Here is an 18,860-nt window from a genome sequence, read left to right as displayed (position 1 = left end):
CTGTAGCGGAAGGCAGGAATTGTTGCTGCTTGTCCGTGCGGCGTTTCTATTCCGATTTTTTTTCCTGGGATTACCAATTTTGACAGCTAGTTAACATCAAGCTACGCTTACACGTACGTAACTCAATTCCGATGCATCAAGCCGTAAATAAAATGAAAAGTAATGTTTAGTCTCGTTCGTTGATTCTCAGATGCAGGGTAAAAATTAACCGTGCACTATTTTTTATCAATATTTCATTGTAATCGTGCAATTCCTTATGCTATTGTATGGAATTGTACAATTGATAAAAATCACCACTAGCAAGGTGTAGCCGAGCCTTTAGTGGAGCAGCTGGAAGTGACAAGGTAAAATATAAATAACAACAAAACTCCCGTACTTTTCCTCGCGCAACATTGCGCCCTCTAAAAACCCTCCAACGCTTCTATTGCGTGAGTTGCAAAAATGAGCCAACAGAAACCATTGACAAAATCAACGCCCGGTGTTAACGATGCTGAAGACACCGCCGGCCTGGTTTTAAACACGGATCCAAAAGTTGTCACCAAAGCGGCCGAACTGCTGCAACCGATCCGTACGGAAGTGGTGGACAAGAACCTGGACAAGGTGCTGGAGGCGGTGAAGACCGTGGACCTGACGTGCGATTTTAAGGGCTGCAAGCAGAAGACGAACCTCGTCGGGACGGACTGCTCTTTCTGCAAGGATCGGTTCTGCTTCAAGCACAGTCTGCCGGAGATTCATGGTTGTGGCGAGGCGGTCAAACGCAAGGAGCGGGAACTGTTTCTGCACCCCATGACCGGCAAAGCGAAAGCGGAACAGTACGAGAAGCAGAAGGCGCAAGTGCGGCTAACCCAGAAACTGAAGCAAATGTCACTGGAGCGGAAGCAGAAACCATCGTCCGGGGGGAGCAGCAAAACGGGCGGAAGTACTGCCAGCTCCACCAGGGGTGGCGCTTCCTCTAGCAGAGGGCGGAAGCGCACCAACAACCCATAAAAACGATAATGTGGTACCGTTTCGAAAATCTTTATTTAATACGATCCTAAGTGTATAAGTAAATGTTTCTTTTTTTGTGTAGCAGTAATAAATCGACACGCGCGGGCCGTTTGTAACTGAATGCGTACTATTTCTTCCCCTGATCGCGTGACAGGATACGGTTACCACACTTCAATGATGACAAGCGGGAGGTTGAGGGGGGGTTTCGAAAAACAGCTGGGAGGGAAACACGGCGGTTGCTAGTCGTCGCTGCTCTTTACGGGACATAGTTGGGATTTTTTCGCAAAATGCAGAACCCTTCCATGATCGGTGTCAAGGAGATGTACTCCTCGGTCGCCAGTTCGGCACGTTCGCCCATCGCCAGCAGCACCGGAGTGGTGTGTGTCTGGAAGCCGGTAATGGTTTTGGGCTTACCCGCCTGTCCAACAACGTCTACGGCCTGTAACGGAAGTAAGTGCGGGAAACGTTTTATCTTCAGCTGTTAACTCCATATAAGCCCCTCTCTACCTACCATTCCTACACGGACTGGGACGGGACATGAGTTCAAGTCTTCGGTGAATGTAATTAGCATGCGCGGTTGCATGGCGGTCGTTAGGGTGTACAGCAAGTAGTGCGATTTGCCAAGAATAACTGAAATGAAATGATGTCAGAGTTACGCACATTAGCAATCTCTTAAATTGGATTCAACTCTTCGACTTACTGTTCTTCACATCCAGGAACGAGACGAGCGCCGCCATCAGGCCAGCTACAGCAACCGGGCTCATCAGCTGCCGATCGCTGTGGTATGGGCTGATCGTGAACGTACCCTTGCCCAGATGGGTCAATCCCTGGGCGATGCGCACCATAAACAGGTTGTTCGGGTCTTTGGCGTGATACTGCGCCAGCTGGCGCAGCATCGACGCCAAACGCGCGTTGTTGGTTCCAGCTCCGACCAAACCCATCGCAAAGATGGCATTGTGCGCTACCTCGGCATCGCTGTCGTGCGAAAATTTGCTCAGCGTGTCCAGTATGTTCAGCTTCGGGTTTGAGACGGAAATCAGCCCGAGAGCTAGCGGGACCGCTCGGCGTATGCACGGCTCACAGTAGCGCAGCAGGTTGCCGAACGAGCGGAATGCCATTTCGGCACCGATCTCCTCACCCATCGCAATCAGCGCAATACCGAGCACGGCCACCGCCTGGCATCCAGAGAGATCCTTTTCCTTGTCCTCCTTTTCCTTGTTGCTGGTGTCCTTCGATTCGGACTTCTTGGACGCCGGTTCCTCGCTCGACGAAGCCGACGGTTCGTAATGCTCCGAGCAGAGATGGAGCAGTTGCTGGATTTTCAGCACATTGCCCGTGCCGGCGTATGCGCAGATTTCCACCATGGTGGTGGCCATCGAGCGGAACGGTTCGGCCACTATCTCGAGCGCAGCCGTAACCGCTTCGACCGCCTCCTGGCGGCCGAGGTACACCAGTCCCAGACCGAGTGGCAGGAAGCGAGCGTAAGTGTCCTTCAGATCGGCCTCGCTGCGATCCATAATGATCTGCAGGAGCACCTCCGTCACCTCGCTGTTGCACGAGCCGACGGCAATCATACCGAGCGAGAGGGCCGCAATGCCCATCACCTCCATGTTCGAGCCCGTGCGACGCTCCGAGCTGAACACCGAGCCAATCAGCTCCAGCACCACCGACCGGTTCGAGCCAGCGTACGCCAAACCCAGCCCAAGGATTGCGCCGATGCGCATCGTCGTGTTCTGATGCAGCACGTAGTCCGACAGCAGGGCCAGCGCCGGATCGACCTCATTGCGTACGCCACAGTTTACGATACCGCAGGCCAGCAGTGCGCCCGACTTGATGTAATCCTCGTTCGAGTACAAATACTTGTCAATTGGGGTCAGACCACCGTCCACATCCCACAGCAGTATCAGCCCGAGCGAAGCGGTCGCACTCAGCATACCGTGCTCCTTGTTCTTGTACAGCCACTTGTTGCCGTCCTCCATCAGCAGCTTGTCCTGCCCGAAGCCGGCATTCACGAACCCGTTCACGAAGCTGGCGGCCAGGTTCTGGCGGGCCGAATCGATCTGCGAACCGAATGGGGCGCGCGAGTTGTCCAAGTGCGACTTGTACACGTCTTCGGGCGTCTTCGGCTCCATAATGTCCAGCTCGCGGGCCAGATTGAGGAAATGGTGGTTCAGATGGGAATTGGACATGATCTCGACCAGATCGTCGTAGTCGTTCATTCCCTCCGACAGCTCGAGGAAAATCTGCTGCCGGCCAAGCATGAACGCCAGCTGCTTCTGTACCGCGCTGTCGCCGCACGACATAAAGATTTCTTTGATCAGCTCCGTATCGTTGATCATCATGGCCAGCCGCATCGCCTGCGTGTGCTGGTTGAACTTGCGCGACAGATTCAGCGCACACTTGAGCAGACTCACGTTCTCCGGCTCGGCCACGTACGGCACGCAGCTCTGCAGATACAGACAGACCCGCGGGTACGCACTCTCGTCCACGTAGTTCTCCAGCAGGTCCAGCCGTTCGATCTCCATCAACAGATCGCACGCTTCCGCCTCCGCGTTATGCGCCATGTTGTACGGGATGATCTGATGGATTAGCTCGATGAGCCGGTTTTTGAACAGATTGTCCGTCGATTCCGGCCAGTTGGCGGCTATCTCGCCGGACAGGTGCCGCACATACTCGTGGCCCCACTCGCCGAGGCTCTCGGTGCTGTTGTCGCTCAGCAACCGGTACACCAGGCACTCCTTGCCGGTGCCCATCGTCATCGCCAGCACGGAGATGATTTCCGCGCACAGCTTCAGCGTGTTGACGTCCTTCAGCTTGGCCGTCATCTTCTTATGGATCTCCTTCATCGCTTCGTAGTGCGGACGCATAAACTTGAGCGGCTTCGGCACGGACGTCATAGAGGTGGTGGACGCCCGGATCAAATTTGCCATCGCTTCCAGCGACGGGCGGTACAGCTCCACGTCGGCTTCCTGCAGACGCTCCACCAGCATGTTCAGCTCATCCTGCAGCTGCTTATCTTCGTCCGACTAGAAGGAAATGGGACAAAGAGAACACAAATTGCAGACCACGGGCGCAAAACATTGACCACAGGATGACGGGGCAGATTGGTGATGATGGTCGCGTTGTTTTGTTGGAGTCACCCGGTCGGCCTCTCCAGCCACGGCACTTACCAGTTCAGTCTTTTCGTCTTCCTTCTCCTTGCCCTTGCTCTTCACCACGGGTTCTTCAATTTTCTCCGTTGTAGACATGTTACCGTTGGGTTGAGTCTCTTGTTGTTTGCTGAAAATTACACTGAACAATTGTGTGTCGGTCGGTGCTGCTTCCCTTGTTCCGCGGATGATTTTTGTTGAATCACGTACCTGTCAAAATTGAGGTTAGCGAAAGATTGACAGAAAGGCGCTGCGTTTAGCAAATTGGATGGAAAGTCGAGTCGGGTTCAGCAGTAAACGAACTGCAAATAGAGTTAGTTTAGAACAGCGGCTTTTATAGATCATAATTGTTTGTGTGATTTTTGTCTATTCAGAAATAACAGCTTATTGCTTTGTTTGTGTGATAGTGAAGTAGAATTATTGTTCCCGATGCTCAAAAAGTGGAGCATTTACATCGTTCGTTTTCAATCCTGTTGACCAATATCAGTTCGGAGCATTCAACACTACACTATGAACCGTTTGATTTACGGCGAAAAAACGAACGGCGAATTCGCCTCACCGGTGTTCTCCGATATCGCGGATTTTCGTAATTGCACATTTTGAATTTTATTTTGCAGATCAAGCAGCATATTCAAGCGCGGTTGCTGTAAAAATGTGTTCGAGCAGTTTTTGCATTCTTAAAAGTATGTTTAACCACAAAATCGATAGCAGAGTAGTTTTCACGCCATCGGAAAACAAAAAAAACTGGCAAGCAAAACAATGAAACGTTGCGTTGGTCCCAGTGTGCGTGCGCTGGGCAGAACTTAACGGCCAGAATTAGCAGCTGTCAACGGTCGGAAAACAGCGAAGGAGCGAAGAAGAAGAAGAAAGACGACAGAAAAATAGTCGCAAAACTTGCACCCGAAGCAAAAACATCGGTCGGTTTTACGGCACGGCAGAGGAAATTTACTTGTTTGGGAAGCATTTTAAAACGATCGATGACGATCGCGAAGGTGATCGGTTCGCTGTAGCTGATCCATTCAAGCGGATAAGCACGGCCCGGTTGCAAAAGGCCAGGAGGAAATAGCTAATCAATGCCCTGGCTCAATGTGTGTGCCGATGCCAAGGTCAGAGTCGAATGTTGAAAAAAGAAACTACACACACTGCTGTACAGTCGGGTGCAAACCTCTGGAAGCCGCGGATCCCGGTGCTTGCGAGATGAATCAAAGGAGGTAGGTGCATTTGTGAAATCCTCGACGGTAAAAAAAAGAAAAGAGTTGCAGTGTGCACATCAAGCAGCAAACAAGAAAGGATACCGAACCGTATGTTGCATATGTTGAAGTGAGGGTGACGAAGGGCCGACACACACGCGCGCGCGATACCCCTTGAAACGTGTGCACGGGGTATCGGAAAAATCGATAAACATTAAAACGGAGTGTCTTGCTCGGGGAAGCCCCCTCAGGCGGGCCCAGGTGTGTCGAGGTGTGATTTGAAGTGCGAAATGTAGAGGCGGTGTCCCATACAGGTCGTCGGCAAGGGTTCTTCTGTCGGACGGGTTAATTAACACCTCACGCCGGTCGCGTTACTGACAGGGCGAAGAAGAGGAGCGGCGTGGTCGACTCGCGTCTGAGTCAACGCGTGTGCGGGGAGAAGGGAGAACCGCACCAGGAGTGGGTTATAAAGTGATGCTGATGAGCACATTGCAGCAGCAGCAGCAGCTTCCAGTGTACTCGTTTGTTATTGATCGATTTGTGTGTTGTGCTAGTGTTTGTGTGTGCGACTGACCATTAGTGTGTCGGGTCGTATGTTTTGGCGTCCGCATGATTCATTGCAGTTCCCGTTCCATTTTTATCAGTACGGCCCCGCCATTGCTCACCGTGTGCTAATCTAAGATCGACACCTTGGTAACCTTGGGGCCGGGGTGAGGTTTGCTTATCAGTGAGTGGAGTACGGGAAGCAAGATTCCCCCCCCACCCTTCCCCACACCACCTTGCCACTCCACCCGATTCACCTCCTGCACCTCACCAACTGTGTTCAGTGTCGCGCCGTATGTTGTGATTGATATGCGACGCACAGCGTATTCGGCGACAGGATGGGTCTGCGCTATGTATGGCAACGCTCACCCCTCCCCACTCTACCGTGCCACGGTTATCAATTTGGCGAATGACTTTTGGACTTTTGCTGGTCCGGGTCTTCCGATCGCGAGCCGAGACCGCAAGGTCGGAATCGTTTCCTGCATTGGATTATCGTGCGATGATTCGAATTGACGCGGAATCGTGCCGAGGGGTTACACAGCTATCGGTACACTTTCGAGAACGTTAAAGCGGGCCATGAATGTTTCTGAACACCAGTTGCTGCCGTTGCCATAGCGAGGAGGCTTGGTCGGGGGTTTTTTTTCGAGAGGGATTTGGTTTTTTGACGGGTTATTTTTGCATTTTTCTAGGTTCATGTAATCCAGCCACCAACCACTGTGGTACTGTAGTCTATCATCGCATCAAAGATAACGGTCGACACGGGGTGGGATGGTTCTATGAAAGAGGTTTTTAATATCCTCTCTCTCTCCCTCTTTTTGTTTCCTGTTCTTTAGGAAAGCGCAATAAATCAATGTATTCACTGGAGGAGGCTTTTTGCTGCAGCGCTTCGAAATCGTCTCAATGGAACCGTCGTCGTCATACCCGTGCTAAGGTAGTGGACGAGCTGAAACGGCCGTACAGCAATTGTAGCAGTGGCAAGCGGCGCAGAAAACTGGAAGCCACAAACGTGCAGCCCAAAATCCCGACCGGCCATCCGCCCGTACCTGGCTGCTACTGATGCAAAGCTTAACCACAACACCATCATCATTATCATCATTATCATTGCGCGGTGCGCATCAGCTCAGCCGAGCACGGAACGCGGGCGCGCGCGTGTGGATAACGCAGCATGGAGCTACAGTAAATTAGTTGGTTCAGCGTGAAGAAGATTAATCGCGTGAAAAGAAACGACCCACTACAGAGTACAGTACGCGGCGGGACATCGGGAGCGGCATCGGTGCCATAGTAGATCGCGTAGAATTAAAGCGCCATTGATAAGACACGGCGCACGCTAGAAAAATCCAGACCTTGTTGTGGACGTACATTCCGCACCGGCAGCGGGAGCAGCGAGACGCTGACTGATTGCATCGTGCTGTTGAACCTAATCACTGTGTATACACAGCGGACAGAAAGAATCGCCGGCCCCGGAGTCACGATGCCGTGCTATAGCTTAAGGTAAGTGGGTGCTTCGTCAAGTCCCGGTGCGATCGTTTCACCGTACTTACGTGACCATGTGGGACGTTTTGTGTGTTGCAGAAATATCATCAAGTACCCGCGAGCAGTGCTCCGGACGATTCTGGTGGTCGCCAACAACATCTACTGCGTGCCGACCTATCTCGTATGGATGTTTTTGCTGCTTCCGCTAAGAAAGATCCACGAAACGTACTACTACCGCATCGAGGGCATACTCTTCCACTGGCTGCTGGCCAACGTGTCGATGTGGTCCTGGACGGCCGGTTACGAAGGTGAGTCATTAACGCGCCACAATCCCAACCCGTCAGCTGATTGGGCGAGCACGTGTGTGCGTGTGTGTGCGTGTGTGTGAACTTAACTAAACTTTTCGCCTTCATCGGTAGTGGTGGAGATGGGCGACGATATAACGACCGCCTTCGATAAGCGCACGCTGGTGCTGGCGAACCATCAGAGCACCTCCGATGTGCCCCTGCTGATGGCGGCCTTCAACGCCAAGAAGGGCATCCTGCCGAACATCATGTGGATCATGGATCGGCTCTTTAAGTATACCAACTTCGGTGCGGTCAGCCTGGTGCATCAGGACTTTTTCATTGCCTCGGTATGTGTGCTTAGCTGGTTGTTTTTTTGTGTGACTCTCGTCTCGTAACTGAATCGTAATCGTTCTTGCATTACACCCGCCAGGGCAAGAATAATCGCGAAAAATCGCTACAGCAACTGAAATCCCACATACGGCAGTGCTACGTGCCGCGGAAGCGGAAGTGGATGGTACTATTTCCCGAGGGTGGTTTCCTGCGCAAACGGAAGGAAGTTAGTCAAAGGTACTTGATTTTGTTTTGCCTTGAACAGCTGATAGCAGGTCTTGTTTCCATAGCAACTTACAATGATGTGACCATGTGTTTTTTTGTGTTTGACGTTTGCAGATTTGCAGAGAAAAACAATCTACCAGTATTAAATAATGTCACCTTGCCGCGTGTCGGTGCTATGAAGGCCATTATGGATATGCTCGGAGCGCCGAACGACATGAACGTGTGTTCGTCCTCGTCCACCACCACGAACCCATCGCTCGTCGGCTGTGGCAGTGTCGGTGGCGGGCAGGATGCGGTTAAACAATCGGCCAGCAACAGCACTATCATCAGTAGCAAAGCAATAAACAAGGATGACGATGACTGTGGTAAGTAGTGATGGTGATTTTTTTTTTGGCCCCCGCCCAACGAGAACGGTACATTGAGCGTTTCGGGTTTGTTTGCAGATACCTGTAAGGATGCCTCGTACGCATTGCTGAACGGGCAATCGGGCGGCTGCTTAGAGTACGTACTAGACATTACGATCGCGTACCCGCAAGGCGTACCGCTAGATCTGCCCAACATTGTGCACGGTATGCGGGATCCCTGCCAGACGTTTCTATTCTACAAACTTTACCATAGTTCGGAGGTAAATGCAACCCCATTCTTCCTCGCGCCGGATCCGGTCTGGTTCTCTATGCATCCTAACCATCGTTTGTTTGCAACCTTCTCCCCCTTTCCTTAGGTTCCGCGCGACAGCGAATCCCTCACCCAGTGGTTGTACAATCGATTTTACGAAAAGGAGAAACTGCTCGAAGAGTTTTACCGTACCGGCAGCTGGCCGGCAAGCTGTACCATTCCCCCAACGGCCGTGCACCAGGATTTGCTGCGGTTTTTGCTAATTCATTTGTTTTTCATCACCTCTACTTACGTGCATCTGCAGCTGATCCTAATGCTGATCAACTACACGAACGTCATGTGCGTGTACATGCTGAGCTAAGCCAACGAATGGCAGCTTTTCGGTCGCGTTTCGTACACCACTAATCTCGCAGCTACCAGCAGCAGCAAGCACGGCTCTCCGAACGGTTCCACGCGACACAAAAACGAACACTTTAACAGCGTGCAGCTTAGCCAATGGCGGAAGAGTACTGATGAAAACCTGCAAGGCAAAAAGCAAAAGGCAAAAAACAAAACAAAACCAAACTCTAAGTCGCACCGAGTGAATATTGAGACATACTTTGCTAAATTATAAGTTAAAAAGATGGCCCCGCGTTTGTGCTGATGTTACCCACTCTAGTGTAAATGGTTGTAGTGTTAAGTGGCATATAACGATCGCAGAACCATGTGGGCAATCGCAGGAAGCTGTGTGTATGTGAAACGGCACGGCAGCAGGAAGATTAGCAGCGCAATATCTGTGTGTTTCTGTGTGTGTGTGTGTGTTTTTTGTGTGCGTGTGTATGTTTGAGCGCGCGAGCGCCTGTCGTAGTCATGCCGACAAGAGTCAGTTCAGCGCGGAACGGGAGTATCCTGCGTGCTGTTGCGTTAGTAGCACATGTCGCGACAGCAATGCATTATTTTGCATAAGAAGTCGCGCATAAAGTATCGTCCGATATCGAATACATTCTCCTCCACGACCCATTTCCTCCCCTTCTCCCCCCTCTCCCCTTCATCCACCCTGGTTAGCGTTTATACAGCGCGCACCATGAGCTTGCGCCTTTCCTCGCAAACGACGCGACGGTAAAGGTAGCGTTAAAACGCGCACAACATACAACAAATACTGATGAGAATAGGTAGCACAAAAACCAACCCCCCGGGAAGTAAATGTAATGATTTGCAATCAACTTAATGGTACTGTACACACTATACAACCAACACACACAGCAATGCAACATGTTTCCTGTCCCGGGCTTGTGTCGAAGAAATTATGCCGCAGCCGAAACGTTTGATTGTAGCATATTGAGGTAGAATTATTTTACCCAAACTGAGTCAGTGCATGCGAGTAAGAACTTATCCTCCCGAAGGTAGGAATATAAGCCGTTAAAAGAAAACGAATTTTTGTTTTCTTTTAAGCTTACCCTTAGTTTCGTGTCAATTTAGGGATCAGGAGCAGGAGCAGGTAGCGGTTTTAGTTTTTATTTGTGTTTTTATTAAAGCTATCGCCCCATCACTTTACGGCGATTGATTAGGGGAGCAGCGCAGCTTCTTGCGAACGTTGCAGCATGTTTTACCAAGTGTACGACGAGCTTTCAGGAAGCCGGCTAGGGAGAGTAAGGGTGAAGCGTGTGTCAAGTCGCGTGCGCAAGTCAAAAAGGGTAGAGAACTGTTTAAAACAGGGGTTTATATACACACACACACACACGATACATTACGTTTAGGTTAGATTTACTCGGTTCTTTCCAGTTCGTTTCGGTGCACAGGGAGCCACACGAAGGGTTAGATTAGAAGGGCCAATACAGGCGTGCTGCGCACTTACCAATTGATTGTACATACTATATACACACATACACACGCGCGTACACGCATACACTTACACGTGTGGCTGTTTAAAACGCCGTTTTTCTCTTTTATTTCTCTCCTTTTCGCTGTATCCGTACAAAAGCTATTACTACTATATCCTAGCGATAATGCTAACAGTTTTTTTCCCCTTTTTTAATATTATCCCCCCCCCCCTTGCTGGCCACTGACACACTGTTCCCTTACAAACGTGTAGCAGAAACTATTTAATCTACCTGTTCTTTAGGAAACACAACACACACACACGCGCCGTGAAAAACAGAAGAGAAAGGAATAAGAGTAGAAAATTAAAGCCGCAAACGATAAGGAATCACTTTCTTTCCACGACGCGGTACAGGGAAAATAATTCGCGCAAACTTGCACATACACGTGTGTGTGTGTGTTGTGTGTATAAGGAAGTTCCAGAGTGTTAGGAGCCGATGTACGTGTGATGCGGAAAAGGAAGTGGTAGCGTGTGTACTCCTGCCAGAGTAAGGAATTAGCATTCGTGCGTTATTTAGTGTATAAATGTAGCACAACATGATGTTCCGTTTTCCTGCGCGGGGTGCGGGGGACAGTCAGGGAGGTTGCGTTGATCAGGAAACGACCTCCACCGTTCGCCCTCCTCCTCCTCCTCCTCTTACGTATATTGTTTGCTCATTTTCTACAAACCCGCTGGGCACACGCGGGGGCTTATACATTACATACGCGAACCAGTTTGCCGTGTGCCGTGCACCATGATACCATGATTCATTGCCATGCTGTGTGGCAATACCGTGCGAAAATGATGATCGCCATTCCCCGATCGCATGCGTTTGGGTGGGGTGGGGAGCGTCGTGCTTCGAATACCTTTTTTCGAATAGAAACAAGACAGTAAACAACAGTCAAAACCAGTCAAACAAAACTGTGTGAAAAGAAAGTGTCGTCTAGTCTCGCTTTATTCCATCGAATCCGCAAATGGCCAGCTTTTGGCCGGCAACCCGCGACGCAAACTCCAGCACCACCGACAGGGAGCCCGGTGGCTCTTTTTCCGCCAGCTTTAAAATGCAACCGGCGACAAAGGTATCGCCGGCACCGAGACTATCGCGTATTACTTCCGGCGGGTAGGTCGGCTGGGTAAACCAGCGGTCCTGCCGGTCGATCGCTACCGTGTCGCGTTCGCCCCACGGACAGATGATGATGTACGATCCGGGGTGCAATTGTTTCAGCCGAGCAATGGCCTCCCTGGCGCTGTCGTGCCCCAGAAAGCGGGCAAAGTCTTTGCCCACAAACACGACGTCTACACCGTCGACGAGCAGGTCAAGATTGGAGTGGCGTGGTTTTTCCAGTTCGACGGAGATTTTCACCTTGCAGGATTGGTTTTCTGGCCGTTCGTTCCACTCCACGATGGAGCGTATCATCTGCACTATTGCCGATGTGTTGCGTCTTCCCTAGGGGTTGGACCAGTACATTAATTAGTATCAGATAAAACACCCCACACACACACACACACACGCACACACACACACACACACACACACACACACACACACACACACACACACACACACACACACACACACACACACACACACACACACACACACACACACACACACACACACACACCTCGAAATGAATCCATGCATAGTCCTGTAGATTGATGCGCTGAAAATCCTCAAAGGTAAGCTCCGGTAGGTCCGGATTGCTATGCACGATCGTCCGGCTACCGGTGGCCAAACTCAGCCAAACCGTGGACAGCGGTACCTGCGCACCGCGATGGTACACGCAATGATCGTGCGCGATCTTACGCTCGCGCAAATCATCCAGCGCAAAGTGGAACATTTTCGCATCGCTGAAGGATGCGAGCAGCTCGCAGCGTGCGCCAAGGTTGGCCAGCACGGTACAGTTGTTCGATGCGTTGCCACCACGCTGCCATCGGCTCGATTGACACCGCTGATCGGAATCTTCCGCCGGGTACGCATCACACACCTGTATGATGTCGATGTTGCACAGCCCGACGCACAGTATTTTCTCTGCGTGTAGCCGTTTGCCATCTTGCTTGGATTGTGCCATCGAGGCTGGAGAGAGAGAGAGAGAGAAACAGGGTACAAAATCGAACAAGCTCCGCATCAGTGTAAAGAATTGGAAACGAGAATGTGGAAAAGCTAAACGTAATAATGGAAGAACGGGAAGCTGATTGTTTTACACGTTCGAATGTATTATCTTTTGGTGTTTTGCATTTTACAACATCGTGTGCACACACACAGACTCACATCGTGTACTTGTTGGAGTATCTTTCGAAAGGAAAAAATAAACAACTAAACGATTATAAAACGTAATAGCAAAAAGAAAACAACAACATTAATCCTATCTCTCTTTCTCTCGATTGCGTCGAACCGATCGTCACGATCGTCGACACTGATTTGGTGTTCTGGCGCACTGTCCTCGTCCCTCCCTTTCGGTTCGTTCGTACCCCCCCCCCCCCCACTCACAAATCCACCCCTGTATCGATCAGTTCGCGCAACAGCAGCGACGCCCGGCGGGGCAGCAGCCGCAGCAGATGGCTAACGAAGAGCAAATATTTCGGTATACTAATCTCCAGCTCGTTGCGCCGCACGCCCGCTATAATACGCTGGGCGGCCTCGTCCGACCGGATGCGCCCGAACGCGGACGAAATGCGCAGCCGAATGTCGTTCAGACAGTGGTCGGTGATGATGAACGGGTAGATGTGGACGAGCGTTGTGTGGATCGTGTGCTGCCGCTTTTCGATGCGCAGCTCCTCCAGCGTGGACTCGTACAGACCCTGGACGGCGAACTGGGACACGGCCAGTGGCATCTGGTGCTTCAGCCCACTGACGCCGGCCACCGAGGTCAGGAAGACGATGTGTCCGTGGGCCATTTTTTTCATTTTGGGAAGTATCGCTTCCAGCAGCTGTCGTCAAGGGAGGGAAGCAGAGGTAGAGAAAAATTAACCGCGGTTAGTGAAACGTGTCACGATCCCTCGACTCATACGAACGGGTGAAAAGTTAATGCCTACCAAAAAGTGTGACACTACGCCAACATTCAGTGTGGTTTCGATCGGTGGCGCTTCGGTGACAAGGCTACGTGCGCTCGGCACGTTGCAGCTGTGAAATAGCATGCTGATCGGGCCGAGGCTGCCCTCGATCGCAGCCACCGTACGGCCGACCTCCACCTTGCTCGTAACGTCACATTCGAACGCGCTGGCCACACCGCCCGACGACTGTATTTTCTTCACCAACAGCTCGTTGTCCGTTGCGTTCACGTCGATGCAGGCCACCTTCACGCCTAACGCCGCCAGCTGTAGGGCCAGATCGTATCCGACACCCCGACCGCTACCGACAACCTGAGTGAGGGAAACACACAAACAAATCAAATGGCTGCTCCATACTTTTATCGGCTCCTCATTACTTACGGCTGCCACTTCCCCGGTGAGACATTTGGCCTTCGGTGCCCGGATCTGGTGGAACAGCGACTGCAGCAAGGTGAGAAAGAACTGCACCAAGATGATCAGCACATCCCAGCAGAAGATCAGCGTGGCGTACAGCCGTAAGATCATCGAAACGGGCTTCCGGTGACAGTCGAGCCAGGCGGGCAATCGGCGCGGGCTTTCCTTCGCTTCGGACGACTAAAAGCAAAACACACAGCAAGCGGTGCCGGTTATTGGTTGCGACAGATCTCATTACTCTCCTCTCCATTATTTTCACGAGGACGGGCGTGTGTGCAATTTGCGTGCGGGAAACCAATCAAAACGAACCACAACAGAGCTTTTGCTACTTACATGGAACCGCGTCACGTATTGGTTGGTCATTGTTGCGAAGCCGAAGTCTAGCGCAATAATCGTTCGCGATTAGAGCATATCATATCCACGCAGCACACACCAATACACACACACAACACAGAGGTTAAATTTAATTAGTAGAACTACGCGCATGTTCCAGCCACAGCTCGCGAACGGTATCACACGCTTCCCGTTAATCCCTTCGCGACGGGACGCAAGCACCCCCCAATACCCCACAGGACAGTCAACAGTGGAAGAGGGTCGAAGAACGCTTACCTTCTCGGGGACTGCGGGCTGCACGGTACTTGACGAGCTGCTAATCACACCACTCCACGGGCTTTGGGCAGCTGATTCGGTGTGTTTATCTCCAAATCCAAAGTCCGTCCGAAATGGACCCGCACGTACGTCGATGACGGTGACGACACTTGCGAGAACATGCGTAAAGTCAGTCAACCCTGGAAATCAACCTAGTCTCTGGTACGGGAGGCTGGTTTGTTGTGCACCTGTCGAGAATGTCGGCCAATACTACACTGTGCCTGTTAAACTGCAGTTGTCCCTTTTAAACGTTGATGGGTTTTTGCTATTTACCTGTTGGAGTTTAAAATTGCACGCAAAAAGCGTTGAAAGTGCGTGTACGTTCTCTTCACGGACTGTTGCAAATGTCATAACAAACCGCGGCTGGACGGGGCGGCCCGTTAGCTTCGGCCGCCCTCGTGTGTTTATACGGCACGAGTTGTGTACTGGAATGGGTGTTTCGTCGCTTTCTTCACCAAATCGATGTTCGTTCGAAATGGACGTTATTGAAATCGATGAGAGCTGGTACGTGAAAAACATTACAACTAATTTATGTTCTTTGAAATTATTGTATGAATAAGATGTAAACACATATTTTAAATGCGTCAGTAGATGACGCATTTAAAATATGTGTTTACATCTTATTCATACAATAATTTCAAAGAATTTTAGCTGAAACCATTAAATTGTTCCAATTGTTCTGGGATTTTAACAACACTGGCTGTGCTTCAAGCATCTCAAAGCTAGTTGCCCTGAATAAAAGTATATGACGCTTGAATTAATTGGTGACTTTGCCTTTCACACACACACACAATTTCCGAAGGGCAGCTGTGGAAAGTATCTTCCCTTCTCGATCTGCTGTAGTCGATCCAATCAAGTACCACCTCGCTCTCTTCTCCTTCCCTCTTTAAAAAAATATGATCTAGTCCAGCCTAATTCGATTCCTAACTTGGTTCAAAACATCGAAATAAAAAATAAATCACAACAACAGCAGGTACATAGCATTCTCCCCCAAAACGATGCTCTGCTTTTTCGCCCCAGAGAGAGTGAGAGAGAGTCATGAGGGCGATTTGGGTCACGAACGCTTCCACAGGTCATTATTACCGGGATACAATGAAATCATGCCACTCCTGGGGGGATGTTCCTGCAGTTGAATTGTATAATTGTCCTCCACCCTCCCCCCACGTCACCCTTCCTCGCAACGTGGGAGAAGGGTCACCCCAATTTCCACCGGCCGTGGGCTGCTTATGATAATCCGATTACCATCCTCACCAACAAAATTGTGTGCTCTTCGCCTCGGCCATATCGTTGGCGTTAAAATTTCGGGAGCACGGCAGCGTATTCATTAATCAACCGACTGCAGTTAAGGAAAAACGGAGCTAATGTCAATAAATTAACACAAGCTAACAAGGAAATAGTTTAAGTACCCTATAGGGTACTTATGCGTGTTTTTTTTGCCACAGATACAGCTACCCAACACGATCGCTTCCCCCTGCAAGGCGATGGTGGCGCTAATCGTTTCGCGCTAATGTTCTGCGATCGGGCGCCAACATAAGCATAACACGCGGCTAATTGATTCGCCGCAAGTAGTGGTGGTAGTGCACAGCACAGCTGGCTGTTTGGGCAGCAAGCCATGCCAATGTGCTTAACGCGATAATTATACCGTTTGGTCGGGGGTTTGGTCGCGCTGCTTTACATGCCCGAGAGCAAGTTGCGTGGCGAGTGCTCACCGTACCCCTGCTCGAACGATTGGAGTGGCGCGATGAAGCCACAAACTTAAGCGATCGGAGCGATCCCTCCCGGTGATCGAGATGGTCCATTGCAGTTCCCAGGCGTTTGTGCAATTGTAGCGGCAGTTTTGCTGCCCGACAAGAATGCTTGGGAACCGGGCGGGGAGGAGCCCTCGCCGTACCTAACCAGTCGTAGATAGGAGCGATAAAGCCACTGAAGAGATGCGAGCGAGAGCAAGAGAGATGAAGAGAATGGCCTTTTACTACCGTTTTGCCAGGGCGGAAATTTCCCGTCATTGGCGTTGATTCGTGTGGACTAATTTCCGTCCTGTGGAAGGCACCGTGCGATCGTGGGCCCCGCTAGGGACGGCCGGGCATTTGGTGATTGTGCAGATTGACAGCCGTAGGCCTGCGGAAATAATGCTACTTCTCATCGCAGCTCGCCCAAAATAATGCCTCTCCATCTTCATCAAGATGTTTGCTGCTTCCCATCTATCCGCACCCTCTTCCCGCCACCAGCCACCAGAGAAAGGAGGTGAGCTCGAGACATAGATTGTGCCGATTCCAGCTTGGGGCGGGTAACAGAGGCCCTAGTGAGCGGGCTTGAGCGGGCGGCAAATTGTTATTACACTAACATACACGCGGAGCGAGGGGGCGCCATCTCCGCTTTTATTTGGGCTCGAAAGAAGCAAATTTGGTCCGCTGCATTACGATGGGCGATCATCTCGATGTGTGTGTGTGCGTACGATCATCAGGTCATAGATCCCCGCATAGATGCTCGAGCACGGGCACCATAACCATTTGAAAGTGTGTACAAATCGATAACCAGCAGCGGCGGTAAACATCCCGGCACTCCAAAACACACCGCACCGCACCGGGAAAATGGCCCGAGATTGAAGATGGCTCGGTGCGTAATGCTGCCAGTCCAGCGCATCCCGCGGCGAGAGAAATCATGCAAAGTGTTACCACTAACAACATAATAACGATCGCGCGATCGCGCGCGCGCGCTCCGGAACAATTATCCGGCCGGACTTTCGAAGTTAAAGTGACGATGTTCGCCGCGAGGTCAGCGAACAGTGCTCGCCTTTGCGCCGTGGTCAGGGTCGATCACCAACAGCACAGCACCGGCAGCGGCCGGTGGTCAAGCACCCCGTGATGGACTCTCAAAGGCAGCGCGCCAAATTGCCTTCCGCTAGCACCGTTTTAGTGCATCTTAATGCGACTCGGTGGGACTTTTCCTTCTTTGCCTAAGCGCAAAACCGGGACCCTGGTTACACCGGACAATTCCCAAGGATGCACAGCCCAAGGTGGCTCGAACAAATAAACATTCATTTCACGGTTGGGTTGCTTTATGCGTGTCTAAACAGCGAATAGTGGCTAACAGGGGAAGCTTCTGGAGGTAGCAGGTTCTTGGAGAGAGAGAGAGTGAGCCGTGCGTGAGGCTCGCTTAGAATGCTTAAGAGATGCCGGTTGGTCGAAGAGGGGATAGGAGGATGATGCAGGAGTTGGAGCGAGCAGGGCTAATTACCCTACTCATCAGCTGCTAACCGTACAGCGGCCGTTCGGTAAAGGCTTTGCGGGAACAAGAATGCAAGAAAATCATACAAACCTGTACAGATTTGATTTGTGGTCTCATGCCTCTGCATGCCATTGCTGCGTGTCTGCATGTGTAATGTGTTTGCATGTGTGCGGCTGAAGGGAAAGATGCATCCGATCTCCCCCCCCTTTGAGCTTGGAGTGTCGATTTACTCACGCCAACTTCAACGCAGCTGTTGATAGATCATGATGGTTCGAGAAGCTAGAGATATTTGAACGAAAAATCGAGCTTCAGATATATCCTGGGGTTTATTTATACCAGCGAGTAGCGAACGATGATTGATTCCAGTGTCTGAAAATGATAGTAGATGTGAAATAATAAAACTATTCTTCTACTAAATGAATTAAACTTAATAATATCACAATATTTGTAGCATATTGATATAAGATCATAAGCTCGCTCAGAGTTTATCCGTACGATTGACTATTTGTCCCATTTACCTTTCCAGTTTACTAAATATCAGTTTTATCTATAAAACTAGAATAGTAACAATCAACTCATAAGATAGTCATGTATATGTATTTCTTCAACAAAAAACTCAACACCCAACGTACAGTCATCTTGGACTGTACCCTTAACGCATAACTGAAATGATCTCCAAAGAAGCCACAACCCCTTGGAATGTCTTAAGTACTGCCTCGGCCGCCACAGACCAAAAATCTCTATCGATCTTAACCAATTCAAAAGATCTGGTAAGATCGCTTCCAACCTCCCGTGGCGATGTATTCCAAACCCATTCCGCTATACTTTCTCCCAACCCGGCTCCAAGAATGGTAACGAACGCACACAACAAACACGAAGCACG

At 50.7% G+C, this 18,860-nt stretch overlaps 4 protein-coding genes across 12 annotated transcripts; 2 read left to right on the top strand and 2 right to left on the bottom strand.

The window, feature by feature from the left end:
* Positions 1–42: 42 nt before the first annotated feature.
* Positions 43–1,089, top strand: LOC121590818 (DNA-binding protein SMUBP-2). Of its 2 annotated transcripts, none has more exons than XM_041910838.1 (2): positions 43–113; positions 191–1,089. In XM_041910838.1, exon 2 carries the CDS (start codon positions 442–444, stop codon positions 985–987), a length of 546 nt encoding a protein of 181 aa, XP_041766772.1. In that variant the 5' UTR covers positions 43–113; positions 191–441; the 3' UTR covers positions 988–1,089. The 2 variants fall into 2 exon arrangements, with proteins under 2 accessions (XP_041766772.1, XP_041766773.1); XM_041910839.1 differs by having other exon boundaries at positions 64–113; positions 171–1,089.
* LOC121590813 (26S proteasome non-ATPase regulatory subunit 2) lies at positions 1,002–4,355 on the bottom strand. The gene is made up of 4 exons (XM_041910824.1): positions 4,158–4,355; positions 1,688–4,013; positions 1,499–1,617; positions 1,002–1,426 (listed from the first exon to the last, which is right to left on the bottom strand). The coding sequence occupies exons 1-4, from the start codon at positions 4,233–4,235 to the stop codon at positions 1,244–1,246; spliced, it is 2,706 nt and encodes a 901-aa protein (XP_041766758.1). The 5' UTR covers positions 4,236–4,355; the 3' UTR covers positions 1,002–1,243.
* A 477-nt stretch (positions 4,356–4,832) lies between these two features.
* LOC121590814 (acyl-CoA:lysophosphatidylglycerol acyltransferase 1-like) lies at positions 4,833–10,709 on the top strand. 6 transcript variants are annotated; one of them, XM_041910825.1, is made up of 8 exons: positions 4,833–5,347; positions 6,703–7,360; positions 7,442–7,650; positions 7,762–7,976; positions 8,060–8,196; positions 8,299–8,549; positions 8,628–8,809; positions 8,906–10,709. In XM_041910825.1, the coding sequence occupies exons 2-8, from the start codon at positions 7,341–7,343 to the stop codon at positions 9,158–9,160; spliced, it is 1,269 nt and encodes a 422-aa protein (XP_041766759.1). In that variant the 5' UTR covers positions 4,833–5,347; positions 6,703–7,340; the 3' UTR covers positions 9,161–10,709. The 6 variants fall into 6 exon arrangements, with proteins under 6 accessions (XP_041766759.1, XP_041766762.1, XP_041766764.1 ...); XM_041910828.1 differs by lacking the exon at positions 4,833–5,347 and adding an exon at positions 5,383–5,437; XM_041910830.1 differs by lacking the exon at positions 4,833–5,347 and adding an exon at positions 5,459–5,587.
* Positions 10,710–11,558: 849 nt separating this feature from the next.
* Positions 11,559–14,895, bottom strand: LOC121590816 (ketohexokinase-like). 3 transcript variants are annotated; one of them, XM_041910832.1, is made up of 5 exons: positions 14,711–14,798; positions 14,435–14,481; positions 14,069–14,281; positions 13,673–13,999; positions 12,833–13,567 (listed from the first exon to the last, which is right to left on the bottom strand). In XM_041910832.1, exons 2-5 carry the CDS (start codon positions 14,462–14,464, stop codon positions 13,124–13,126), a joined length of 1,014 nt encoding a protein of 337 aa, XP_041766766.1. In that variant the 5' UTR covers positions 14,465–14,481; positions 14,711–14,798; the 3' UTR covers positions 12,833–13,123. The 3 variants fall into 3 exon arrangements, with proteins under 3 accessions (XP_041766767.1, XP_041766766.1, XP_041766768.1); XM_041910834.1 differs by lacking the exon at positions 14,435–14,481 and having other exon boundaries at positions 14,711–14,895; XM_041910833.1 differs by lacking the exons at positions 12,833–13,567; positions 13,673–13,999; positions 14,069–14,281; positions 14,435–14,481 and adding exons at positions 11,559–12,083; positions 12,262–12,713 and having other exon boundaries at positions 14,711–14,799.
* Between the last annotated feature and the right edge of the window lie 3,965 nt (positions 14,896–18,860).

Source organism: Anopheles merus, chromosome 2R, assembly GCF_017562075.2.
Source record: "Anopheles merus strain MAF chromosome 2R, AmerM5.1, whole genome shotgun sequence".
Classification (NCBI taxonomy): Eukaryota; Metazoa; Arthropoda; class Insecta; order Diptera; family Culicidae; genus Anopheles; species Anopheles merus.
The sequence above is the reverse complement of the archived record's forward strand: the minus strand, read 5'-3'. Positions and strand labels throughout refer to the sequence as shown.

Excerpts from the sequence above, each read along its gene's own strand:
- LOC121590818 (XM_041910838.1), top strand. The coding sequence starts at position 442 with ATGAGCCAACAGAAACCATTGACAAAATCAACGCCCGGTGTTAACGAT.
- LOC121590816 (XM_041910832.1), bottom strand. The coding sequence starts at position 14,464 with ATGACCAACCAATACGTGACGCGGTTCCAT. Across the intron at positions 14,000-14,068 it reads TCACCGGGGAAGTGGCAGCC|GTTGTCGGTAGCGGTCGGGG; the intron begins GTAAGTAATGAG and ends TCCCTCACTCAG. Across the intron at positions 13,568-13,672 it reads GCGTAGTGTCACACTTTTTG|CTGCTGGAAGCGATACTTCC; the intron begins GTAGGCATTAAC and ends CCTTGACGACAG.
- LOC121590814 (XM_041910825.1), top strand. The coding sequence starts at position 7,341 with ATGCCGTGCTATAGCTTAAG. Across the intron at positions 8,550-8,627 it reads CAAGGATGACGATGACTGTG|ATACCTGTAAGGATGCCTCG; the intron begins GTAAGTAGTGAT and ends GTTTGTTTGCAG. Across the intron at positions 8,810-8,905 it reads AACTTTACCATAGTTCGGAG|GTTCCGCGCGACAGCGAATC; the intron begins GTAAATGCAACC and ends CCCTTTCCTTAG.
- LOC121590813 (XM_041910824.1), bottom strand. The coding sequence starts at position 4,235 with ATGTCTACAACGGAGAAAATTGAAGAACCCGTGGTGAAGAGCAAGGGC. Across the intron at positions 1,618-1,687 it reads GTTCCTGGATGTGAAGAACA|TTATTCTTGGCAAATCGCAC; the intron begins GTAAGTCGAAGA and ends ATTTCATTTCAG. Across the intron at positions 1,427-1,498 it reads TCCCAGTCCGTGTAGGAATG|GCCGTAGACGTTGTTGGACA; the intron begins GTAGGTAGAGAG and ends CTTCCGTTACAG.